Genomic DNA, 12,485 nt, shown 5'->3' on the forward strand with positions numbered 1-12,485 from the left:
GATCAGGTCAACTGTTCATATGAAGACTCTGGCACAAAGCTGGCTACAAGCTCATCCTGTTCCTTATATGATTGTTACTTCATGTTTTTAATGAATAAAGGCTATTCCTTCTAAGGCAAATAATACCAGGCTCATGAAATAAATGGGCATCTAGGAGTAGGTTTCAACTTAGCTTACATAAGTTCAATATATGATAGTTCCCAATGTGTTAGTTTCAAAGTATTCTCTCATGAAATAAATGAGTTTCTAGGTGTAGGCTTCAGATGAGCTGAGGTAGGATAACAGCTTTTGCTTGCAGTTTCACTAGGTATGTCATTAGGCATCCTTTATGAATCCTAGTCTTAGTTAATATAAAAAGAGAGAGAGAGAGAGAGAGAGAGAGAGAGAGAGAGAGAGAGAGAGAGAGAGAGAGAGAGAGAGAGAGAGAGAGACACAGACAGACAGACAGACAGACAGACAGACAGACAGACAGACAGACAGACAGACAGACAGACAGACAGACAGACAGGGAGAGAGAGAGAGAGAGAGAGAGAGAGAGAGAGAGAGAGAGAGAGAGAGAGAGAGAGAGAGAGAGAGAGAGAGAGAGAGAGAGAGAGAGAGAGAGAAAAAAAGAGAGAGAGACAGAGGGAATGAGAGAGAATGAGGGAGAGAGAATAAGAGAGATAGAATAAGATAGAATGAGAGAATGAGAGAGAGAGAATGAGGGAGAATGAGAGAGAATAAGATAGAATGAGAATGAGAAATAATGAGAATGAGAGAGAATGAGAGAGAGTGAGAGAAAAGGAGAATGAATGAGAATGAGAATGTGCAGACAGCACCACTCCCCTTCCCTGACTGGCCCATCTTGTGCATTAGACAAGGAAATGTCTCACTGACATTACCATTATAACTGAGGATTAGCTTCCACGTGCGTGATTCTCCACACCTTGAGACACTCTTATATCTGGATGATATGTTAATATTATGGTGTAGTTACTCAAATACGTGTTTTTGAATTTGAAATTATCGTCGGTCGAAGGAAGTAATAAGACATTTTTATTTGTAACTAGCTGTACCCGCCCACGCGATGCTGTGGCTCAGCAAGGCATGTGCGTTGCTGAGCCACAGCAACCTTCCCCCTGTCTCCCAGTCCTCTCCACCATTACCCCCTCCCCTGTCCCATCGTCCCCCCAACTATTCCTCAGTCCCCCATCCCCTCGTCCTCCCAACAATTCCCCACTCCCGCGTCCTCCCCACCATTTCTTCCCTACCCCATCCCTATGTGCTCCCTACCATCCATCACTTCACCGTCCCTTCGTCCTCCTAACCATTCCCACTACACCATCCCCTCATCTTCTCTACCATATCCCCCTCCCCAGTCCCCTCGTCCTCCCTACCATTCTCCCCCTCCCCGGTTCCATCGTCCTCCCCACCATTCCCCACTCCCTTGTCCGATGCATTCCCAAATGATCTGATGTTCTCATCAGAAAATTGGGAACATCAAATGATCTGATGTTCCCATCACTGAAATATAAGAAAAAACAATTAAAAAACGAAATGAAAAATATGAAAAAATACAGAACTGAACTATACTCACGAAATGAACGGTATGGTAAACAACAAAGCTCAATTCCCATGCAATGTCACACAAAATAATTAAATTAAAATGAAAATAATTTAAAATTTATGAAAATTTAATTTATCAATGAAATCAGAAACATTGAAATGGAATCGAAATATATTTAGTATAGCGTGAGTTGCTCTTATGTGCAACAGATGGCACTGTTTTTTTTTTAAATCATGTTTTTACCTGTCAAAGGTGTGGCATCACGAGTTGAACAATATACTCGCTTATGCTCACGAGACGAACGGTATGGTAAACAACATAGCTCAGTTCCAATGCAATGTCACTCAAAAAAAATAAAATCTAAATGAAAATAAATCAAAATGTATTAAAATTTAATTTGTCAATGCAATCGAAGACATTGAAATGGAATCGTAACATATTTAGTATAGCGTGTGTGGATCTTACGTGCAACAGATGGCACTATTTCTTAAAAAAAAATATTTTTACCCATCACAGGTGTGGCATTTATACTTATACTTATGAAATGAACGCTATCGTAAAAACACAGCTCAATTCCAAAACAATGTCACACAAAATAATTCAGTAAAAATTAAAATAAATAGAAATCTATGAATATTAAATTTATCAGTGAAATCGGAAACATTGAAATGGAATTCGTAACATATTTAGTATTGCGTAAGTGTGTTGCTATTACGTGCAGCAGATGGCGCAGTTTTTGAAAAGAAACATGTTTTTATCCGTCACAGGTTAGGCATCTATATAGTAGGTATATAAAAACATGTGCATATTCGAATGGAACGTTGTGTCAGAATTTCAAAGCAATCAGTGAAGAACTTTGGGAGATTACAGCGCATGTTGCTCTTACATCCAACAGATGACGCTGTTTTTTCAAAAAAAGAGCAAGTTTTTTCCTGTCACAGGTAAGGCAGGTATATAGTAGGTATATAAAAACACGAGCCTATTCGAATGCAACGTTGTGTCAAAATTTCAAAGCAATCGGTAAAGAGGTTTCGAAGATTTCCCTCATATGAAAAACACATGAAAAACACAGTTTTTCTGAAAAGGCATTTATTTTTTACCTTCACAGACGTAACATCTATATAGTATGTATATAGAAACCTGCTCGGATGCGAATGGAACGTTGTGTGAAAATTTCAAAGGAATCGGTGAAGAGCTTTCGGAGATTAGCGGTTATGCACAAACGAACATTTCCATTTTTATTTATATAGATAGACTTAAATTCATACATGCATTCGATGATTTTTACAGTTCGTTATTCATTGTTAAAGTTGTGTTTGATGATGCAGGACGCCAGCGGGCCTAGAAGATGTGTCGAAGTACCCTGAGCTGTTTGCTGAGCTCCTGAAGGATCCATCCTGGTCTCTACAGGACCTGAAGAAACTGGCAGGACTCAACCTTCTACGTGTCTTCAGGAGAGTAGAGCAGGTATGTATTGGCTGCTTGTTCCTAGTCTACTGCTCTCTCTTCTTGTATGAGTGTGTATGTGTATATTTGCTGCTTTTGCCTGCAAACCTGTCTCCTGAAGCCCACATAAAAAGAATAACATCGGCGGCGTATGCAAGGCTGGCTAATATCAGAACAGTCCTCAGCAACCTGTGTAAGGAATCTTTCAGAACCTTGTATACCACATGTGGAAGACCAATCCTGGAGTATGCGGTCCCAGCATGGAGCCCTTACCTTGTTAAGCACAAGACGAAGCTGGAAAAAGTTCAGAGGTATAACCCCCACAAGCACAACAAGGTGAGTACATGATGCAAAAATTATGAGGATGATTAAGACAGAGGAAGATTGTAAGAGGCTACATGATGACCTAAACAAACTGAATGAATGGTCCAACAAATGGCTACAAAAGTTCAACCCGAGTAAATGCAAGGTAATGAAACTAGGCGGTGGAAACAGGAGGCCAGACACAGGATACAGAATGGGAGATGAAGTACTTCACGAAACGGACAGAGAGAAAGATCTAGGAGTTGATATCACACCAAACCTGTCTCCTGAACCCCACATAAAAAAAATTACATCTGCGGCATATGGAAGACTGGCTAACATCAGAACAGCCTTCAGGAACCTATGTAAAGAATCATTCAGAACCTTGTATTCCGCATATGTAAGACCAATCCTGGAGTATCCAATCATTTTTCGCACACTTCCTTGTCGTTTGTAGTGAATCTGTCTGCCCCTATCGTCAATTTCATTACCTGTTTCTTTACTGTTGTTTCTTTCTCCTGGTGTGGCTGTGCAGCAATTTAGGTTGAGTCTTTGGTTGCTTGCAATGTCATTTTCGTATTGCCCATCTTCCTCTCTTCTCAACCTGACATATTCATTCCTTGCACTCTGGTATCTTTCTCTGCTCTCAAGTGTTCTGTTATTCCTATAGTTTCTCCATGCCCTTTTTACTTAGCTGCTTAGCTGGCCTACATTTCTGATTAAACCATGGGTTTCTCATCTGCATTTCGCTGTTTTCCTTTAGGACCGGGACAAACTTGCCTGCTGCCTCCTTACACTTCTGCGTGATGTAGTCCATCATGTCTTGGGCCGTCTTTTCTCTGAGCTCAGTTTCCCATGTTATATCATTTTGGAATTTCCTTATCTCCTCATAGATTCCCTTTCGGAATGCCATCCTTTAGTTTTCAATTCCCCTCCTTGATTTTCTTAACGCTTCTTCAACCAGACACTCAAACGTCAGTACACTGTGGTCGCTCATTGCTACCGGGGACTCAAAACTAATATCCCTTACGTCGGAGTCGTTCAGAGCCAAGACTATGTCGAGTCTCGCTGGTTCATCATTCCCTCTCATCCTTGTGGGTTCCCTGTCATTTTGGCTTAAGAAGTTTCTTGTCGCCACCTCCAATAGTTTAGCTCTCCACGTATCCTCACCTCCATGCGGTTCCTTGTTCTCCCAGTCTATCCTTCCATGATTGAAGTCCCCAATGATGAGCAGATGGGATCTATTTCTACAAGCCGCAGAGGCTGCCCTCTCAATTATAGTATTAACTGCCGTGTTGTTGTTGTTGTTATACTTTTGCCTGGGTCTTCTGTCATTGGGTGGAGGATTTATATCACTGCTACTACTATTCTTGTCCCTCCCATTGTCCTGGTGCCTGTTATTTAGTCTCTGAATCACTCACAGCCGGGGATAGCCATCTCCTTGAAACTCCACAACTTTCTCATTAGTAGGGCCACTCCGCCTCCTCCTCTACCCTCCCTCTCTTTCCTTATAACTGTGTAGTCCTGGGGGAACACCACATTCATTATGATTCTGGAGAGTTTTGTTTCTGTGAGTCCGATTATATCTGGGGTTTACTTCTTGTGCTCTTTCCCTTAGTTCACTTGTCTTGCTTGTAATCCCATCTATGTTCGAGTACATTACCCTGAAACTGACTCTCTTCTGTCCTTCCTCAGTTTCTGCTGACTCCACTGAAGCAGAGGAAACAGGGAGGGTTCAGGATGGGAGGGCCTAAGGAGGGGGGGGGCCTGGGGAATCCCCAGGCCCCCCTGGGGGCCTGGGGATTCCCTGGGGGTTAAGGGGGGGTTGAGGAAAAAGGGAGGGCTTAGGGGAGTGGGGGAGAAGGGCTGGCTTAGTCGGGTGAGGGAGAATGGAGGGCTTAGGGGGGGGGGGAGTGGAGGGCTTAGGGGGGAGGCAATGGGGGGCTTGGGGGTGGGGGGAACGGAGGGCTTGGGGGGTGGGTGAGATGGAAGTGCATGGTGGAGAAGGGAGGGCTTGTGGAGAAGGGAGGTCCTGGGGGAGGGGGATGAGTGGGGGGAGGATGCTCTAGGTGGACACTTAATGAGGGGGCTGGCAGGGGTTGGGGAAGGTAGAATGTCTATTGGGCAGAAGGTGTGGGTGGTGCTCCTCTCTCTGTGGCTGTTGAACTTCTTGTGGAGGGTTCCCCACTCCTCTCTGAGATTGTAGGGTTTGGGGTTGTGGTTCTCTGACTCCTTTTTTTCTCCCTGTGCCCCTTCCTCGCATCTGCTGCCTTCATTCTCTCGTCCCTTGTCATGTGTGTGTGGGTGTGTGAGTGTGTGTACTCACCTATTTGTGCTTGCAGGATCGAGCATTGACTCTTGGATCCCGCCTTTCCTGCTATCGGTTGTTTACAGCAATGACTCCTGTCCCATTTCCCTATCATATCTAATTTTAAAATTATGAATAGAGTTTGCTTCCACAACCTGTTCCCAAGATTCTATTTTCCCACGACTCTCATGCTAAAAGAAAACTTCCTAACATCTCGATGACTCATCTGAGTTTCCAGTTTCCACCCATGTCCCCTCATTCTGTTATTTGTGAACATTTCATCTATTTCCACTTGGTCAATTCCGCTGAGTATTTTATATGTCCCTATCATTTCTCCCCATTCCCTTCTTTTCTCTAGTGTCGTAAGGTTTAGTTCCTTTAGACTCTCTTCATATCCCATCCCTCCTAACTCTGGGACAAGCCTCGTCGCAAACTTCTGAACCTTCTCCAGTTTCCTTATGTGTTTCTTCAGGTGGGGACTCCATGATGGCGTGGCATACTCTAAGATTGGTCCCACGTAGGCAGTGTAAAGCGCCCTAAAAGCCTCCTCATTTAGGTTTCTGAATGAAGTTCTAATTTTTGCTAGTGTAGAGTACGCCGCTGTCGTTATCCTATTTATATGTGCCTCGGGAGTTAGATTAGGTGTTACGTCCACTCCCAGGTCTCTTTCTTGAATCGTTACAGGTAGTCAGTTTCCCTTCATTGTGTACTGTCCCTTTGGTCGCCTATCACCTGATCCCATTTCCATAACTTTACATTTACTCGTGTTAAACACCAGTAGCCATTTCTCAGACCATCTCTGCAACCAGTTTAAGTCCTCTTGGAGGATCCTACAATCCTCATCTGTCACAACTCTTCTCATTAATTTTGCGTCATCCGCAAACATTGACATGTGTGTGTGTACTCACCTAGTTGTGTCTGCAGGATCGAGCATTGACTCTTGGATCCCGCCTTTCGAGCATCGGTTGTTTACAGCAATGACTCCTGTCCCATTTCCCTATCATACCTGGTTTTAAAATTATGGATAGTATTTGCTTCCACAACCTGTTCCTGAAGTGCATTCCATTTTTTCACTACTCTCACGCTAAAAGAAAACTTCCTAACATCTCTGTGACTCATCTGAGTTTCAAGCTTCCATCCATGTCCCCTCGTTCTGTTACTATTCCATGTGAACATTTCGTCTATGTCCACTCTGTCAATCCCTCTGAGTATTTTATACATTCCTATCATGTCCCCCCCTCTCCCTTCTTCTTTCTAGTGTCGTAAGGCACAGTTCCCTCAGGCGCTCCTCATACCCCACCCCTCGTAGCTCTGGGACGAGTCTCGTTGCAAACCTCTGAAACTTTTCCAGTTTCATTATATGCTTCTTCAGATGGGGACTCCGTGATGAGGCAGCATACTCTAAGACTGGCCTCACGTAGGCAGTGTAAAGCGCCCTAAATGCCTCCTTACTTAGGTTTCTGAATGATGTTCTAACTTTTGCCAGTGTAGAGTATGCTGCTGTCGTTATCCTATTTATATGTGCCTCAGGAGATAGATTAGGTGTTACGTCCACACCCAGGTCTCTTTCACGCATTGTCACAGGTAGGCTGTTCCCCTTCATTGTGTACTGTCCCTTTGGTCTCCTATCTCCTAGTCCCATTTTCATAACTTTACATTTGCTCGTGTTGAATTTCAGTAGCCATTTCTCTGACCACCTCTGCAACCTGTTCAGGTCCTCTTGGAGGATCCTGCAATCCTCATCTGTCTCAACTCTTCTCATCAACTTTGCGTCATCCTCAAACATCGACATGTAGGACTCTGCACCAGTAAACATGTCATTAACATATACAAGAAATAGAATTGGTCCCAGCACAGATCCTTGAGGTACTCCACTTGTTACTGTTCGCCAGTCCAACTTCTCGCCCCTTACCGTAACTCTTTGGCTCCTTCCTGTTAGGTAGTTTCTTATCCATGCTAGGACCTTTCCTCCCACCCCCGCCTGCCTCTAGAGTTCAAACAGCAGTCTCATGTGTGGTACTGTATCAAAGGCTTTTTGGCAGTCCAGAAATATGCAGTGTGCCCAACCATCTCTGTCCTGACTTATCCTCGTTATTTTATCATAGAATTCCAAAAGGTTTGTTAGGCACGATTTCCCTTTCCAGAACCCATGTTGATGTTTGTTCACGAACCTAACGTTCTCCAGGTGTGCAACCGGTCATAGCCTAATAATTCTTTCCAGTATTTTACAGGGGAAGCTTGTCAGCGATACAGGTCTATAGTCAAGTGCCTCCTCCCTATCGTCTTTCTTGAAGATCGATATGACATTTTCCTTCTTCCAGCATCTGGGCAATTCTCCCGACATAAGTGACTCATTAAAGATCATTGCCAGAGGCACGCTGAGGGCCTGTGCTGTTTCTTTTAGTATCCACGGTTATACTTTGTCTGGTCCAACTGCTTTAGTTGCATCCAATGTTGTCAACTGTTTCATTACCTCCCTTGCTGTCACCTCTATATCTGATAGTCTTTCATCTATGGTAATCCCTTCTAACAATGGGAGCTGCTCAGGCTCGGTAGTGAACAATCCATGGAAACTGGCATTTCCTTGTCACTTTCAAGGAAATCTGGCCTAACAGATTTCCTTGTCACTTTCAGTATATGCCCCCTCTGTTTTCCTTAGTCTTGTCACTTGGTCGTTCACCGACATTTTTCTGCTTATATGGCTGTGTAGTAACTTTGGTTGCTCTTTCGCTTTGATCGCAATATAGTTCTCATAGTCCCTTTCTGATGTTCGTCTTATGTTAAGGTAATCGTTCCTAGCTCTGTTGCATCTGACCCTGTTGTCCTCTATCCTTTGTCTTCTGTACTTCCTCCACTCCCGCCTGCTGGCCATTTTTGCTTCCTGATACTGTCAATTAAACCATGGGTTATTATATTCCCTTTTATTTTTTCCCTTTACTGTTGGAATAAATCTCTTCGGCCTCCTGGCATTTCTGTATGACTAGGTCCATCATATATTGAACTGATTTTCCTCTAATTTCTTCCTTCCACTGCACTTCTCACAGATAGTCCCTTATCTTCCTATAGTCTCCTTTCCTGTAGTCAACTCTCCTTTCCCAGACCTCTTGTCCCATGGTCACAAGTTTGAATTCCATCATGTAGACAAAGACTAAGACACAACGGTTGCTGGCCTCCTAGACGTATTTCATGCTCCAAATTCTCGGTGTCTTCTACGTTCTGGGTGAAAATCAGGTCTAATAGGCTTTGGTGCATCTCCTCCTCTTTCCCTTGTGTCTTCCTTCACATGTTGTGTTAGGAAATTCCTGACAATAACATCTACTAACTTTGCTCCCCACGTTTCATCCCCTCCATGGGGATTCCTTGATTCCTAATTTATCTCTCCATGATTTAGGTTCCCCATGACCAGCAGCTTCACTCTCATTCTGTTGGCTAGTGATGCTGCCTTCTGCATTTCATCTATGCATGCCTTGTTGTCATCATACTTTTGCCTGGGTCTTCTACTGTTGGGAGGGGGATTGTAGATTTACCAAGATCACAATCTTCCTCCCATCTGCTGTCAGAGTTCAATGTATAAAGCTTGTGCTCTCATTGGTAACCCATTTTCCCAGGTCTTCAAACATCTTTATTAGGAGTGTCACTCCCCCTCCCTGTCTCTGTGTCCTCTCTTTTCATATCACCAGGTAGCCCTCTGGAAAGATTGCATCCAAGATCATGTCATTTTAGTTTCCACAATTGCAACTATGTCAGGATCTGCTTCACTCACTCTTTCTTTTATCTCTTCTGCTTTATTAGATACCCCATCAGCATTGGTGTACCAAACCTTGAGATTCTTCATGGAAACTCTGGTAACAGAGTTCACCCTTTCTCTAGGGGTCTGGGAGGGATATGTGGGGTGTCTGGGGGTGAATGGGGGCTGGGGGATCCTGAGGGGGTGTGTGTCTGGGGGTGAAAGGGGTCGGGAGGGGTGCTTGGGTGGCGAATGGGGGCTGGGCATCTAGGAAGGTAGGTAGGAAGGTCTGGGGTAGGGCCTGGGTAGGTAGGTCTGGAGTAGGAAGGGCATACTGGGTCTGAAGATTCGAGAGGGTCTAATAGGCATAGAGTGGTGGGAGATAGCGTAAGGTTGGGAGTCAGATAGAGGTTGAGAGGTTGGGGGGGGGGGGGAGAAGGATAGAGGGGGTGTGGGGGGAAGAGGGGCAGGTGGAACATGGACAGTGATAATGGGAGGGAGGTTGTATTAGTAAGGGGGAACTCAGGGGTAGGTGTGGGCTTTGGGGCAGAAGGGGGGGATAGGGAAATGGAGGAAGAGGTAGGGGGGGGGTCCCCCAGTCCCCCACGGGGGGTTCCATGTGCCCCCCCTCGCAAGGGTGGGGGGGGGGTCACATGGAAGGAGAGGGGATGAGGAGGGGTGAGGGCTGGGCGGGTTTTGGGGGTTGAGGGAATGAGGGCTGGGTGGATTTTGGGGCTTGAAGGGATAAGGGCTGGGCAGGTTTTGGGAGTTGAGGGAATGAGGGCTGGGTGGGTTTTGGGGGGTTGAAGGGATGAGGGCTGGGTGGGTTTTGGGGGTTGAGGTGATGAGGGGGTCCTTGGAATGTGGGATGAATTTGACTGCAGTGGGGTCAGAGGGGTCAAGGGAGGTGTTGGGGAGATAAGCAGGGGCAGGGGGGGCTGATTTGGGGAGGGAGTGACTTGAGAAGCAGGTGTGAGCTGGTTAGCATGGGGTGGATTAGCACTGGGGTGTGTAGCTACGCTCAAATGGGAAGAGTTGTATTGTTGTTTGCTTGCTCTGTGGGCTATCTGCTCCTCCTTCGTCATGAATTTGTCAATATATACGTTGTAGTAATTTTCGCTACCTCTGAGTAAGTGTTTGTGATGCAGTATGTAATCCACTGCCTCTTCGTTAGTGAACTGTACCAGGACAGGTCGTTTCTTGTCACAGTTGTATGACCCAATGCGTCGGTGGACTTATACCTCATTCCCTGCCATCAAGATCCCCTGTAACTCCAAATCTTCATCCTTTCCTGCCTTAATGGTGTCTTGGCTCCAAGCAATCCATGGATTATGATTGACATCTTTCTCAGTGCAGTGTGTGTGTGTGTGTGTGTGTGTGTGTGTGTGTGTGTGTGTGTGTGTGTGTGTGTGTGTGTGTGTGTGTGTGTGTGTGTGTGTGTGTGTGTGTGTGTGTGTGTGTGTGTGTGTGTGTGTGTGTGCGTGTGTGTGTGTGTGTACTCGCCTGTTTGTACTCGCCTATTTGTGCTTGCGGGGGTTGAGCTCTGCCTCTTTGGTCCCGCCTCTCAACTGTCAATCAACTGGTGTACAGGGTCCTGAGCCTACTGGGCTCAATCATATCTACACCTGAAACTGTGTATGGAGTCTGCCTACACCACATCACTTCCTAATGCATTCCATTTGTCAACAACTCTGACACTAAAAAAGTTCTTTTTAATATCTCTGGCTCATTTGGGCACTCAATTTCCACCTGTGTCCCCTAGGGCGTGTGCCCCTTGGGTTAATCAGCAAGTCCTTTTCTACCCCTATCAATTCCTTTGAGAATCTTGTATGTGGTGATCATGTTCTCCCCTAACTCTTCTGTCTTCCAGCGACGTGAGGTCTAACTCCCGTAGCCTCTCCTCGTAGCTCATACCTCACAGCTCGGATACTAGTCTGGTGGCAAACCTTTGAACCTCCTCCAGTTTAGTCTTGTGCTTGACTAGATATGGACTCCATGCTTAAGGTGCATACTCCAGGAATGGTCTGACATATGTGGTATACAAAGTTCTGAATGATTCCTTACACAAGTTTCTAAATGCCATTCTTATGTTGGCCAACATGGAGTATGCCGCTGATGTTATCCTCTTGATATGGGCTTCAGGGAAAAGGTCTGGCGTGATTTCAACCCCAAAGTCCTTCTCTCTCTCTGACTCTTGAAGAATTTAATCTCCCAAATGATACCTTGTATCTGGTCTCCTGCACCCTACACCTATCTTCATGACATTACATTTGCTTAGGTGAAACTCTAACAACCACTTATTCTACCATTCCTTCAGCTTGTCTAGGGCTTCTGAAGCCTCAAGCAATCCTCCTCTGTCTTAATCCTTCTCATAATCTTGGCATCGTCAGCAAACATTGAGAGGAATGAGTCTATACCCTCCGGGAGATCATTTACGTATATCAGAAGCAGGATATGACAGAGTACAGAGCCCCGTGTGACTCCACTGATGACTTCACGCCAATCTGAGGTCTCACTCCTCACTGTAACTCTCAACTTCCTATTGCTTAGGTACTCGCTCATCCACTGGAGCACCTTACGAGTCACTCCTGCCTTGCTCTCCAGCTCATGCACCAGCCTCGTATGGGGTACTGTGTCAAAGGCTTACCGACAGTCCAAGAAAATGTAATCCGCCCAGCCTTCTCTTTTTTGCTTAATCTTTGTCACCTGGTCGTTGAACACTATTAAGCCTGTAAGGCAAGATTTACCCTTCCTGAACCCATGTTGGAGATTTGTCACAAAGTCCCTTCTCTCCAGATGTTTTACAAGTTTTTTCTCGCAATCTTCTCCATCACCTACCATGGAATACAAGTCAAGGACACTGGCCTGTAGTTCAGTGCTTCTTGTCTGTTACCCTTTTTGTATATTGGAACAACATTAGCCGTCTTCCATATTTCTGATAGGTCTCCCGTCTCCATAGACCTACTATACACTATGGAGAGTGGCAAGCAGAGTGCCTCTGCACACTCTTTCAATACCCATGGTGAAATCCCATCTGGACCAACAGCTTTTCTTACATCCAGATCCAACAGGTTTCTCTTGACCTCATCTCTCGTAATTTGAAACCCTTCCAAGGCCGCCTGGTTTACTGCCACGACTCCTAATGTAGTGACCTC

The 12,485-nt window shown here is 45.2% G+C and overlaps 1 protein-coding gene across 1 annotated transcript in view; it reads left to right on the forward strand.

Moving 5' to 3' along the window:
* LOC138369538 (dipeptidase 1-like) overlaps positions 1-12,485 on the forward strand; it is a 523,228-nt gene that overhangs the window by 495,961 nt on the left and 14,782 nt on the right. The window contains exon 9 of the mRNA XM_069332943.1: positions 2,875-3,013. Within this exon, the coding sequence (XP_069189044.1) occupies positions 2,875-3,013 (139 nt within the window). The remainder of the gene's footprint in view (positions 1-2,874; positions 3,014-12,485) is intronic.

The sequence above is a fragment of the Procambarus clarkii genome, chromosome 28 (genome assembly GCF_040958095.1).
Source record: "Procambarus clarkii isolate CNS0578487 chromosome 28, FALCON_Pclarkii_2.0, whole genome shotgun sequence".
Classification (NCBI taxonomy): domain Eukaryota; kingdom Metazoa; phylum Arthropoda; class Malacostraca; order Decapoda; family Cambaridae; genus Procambarus; species Procambarus clarkii.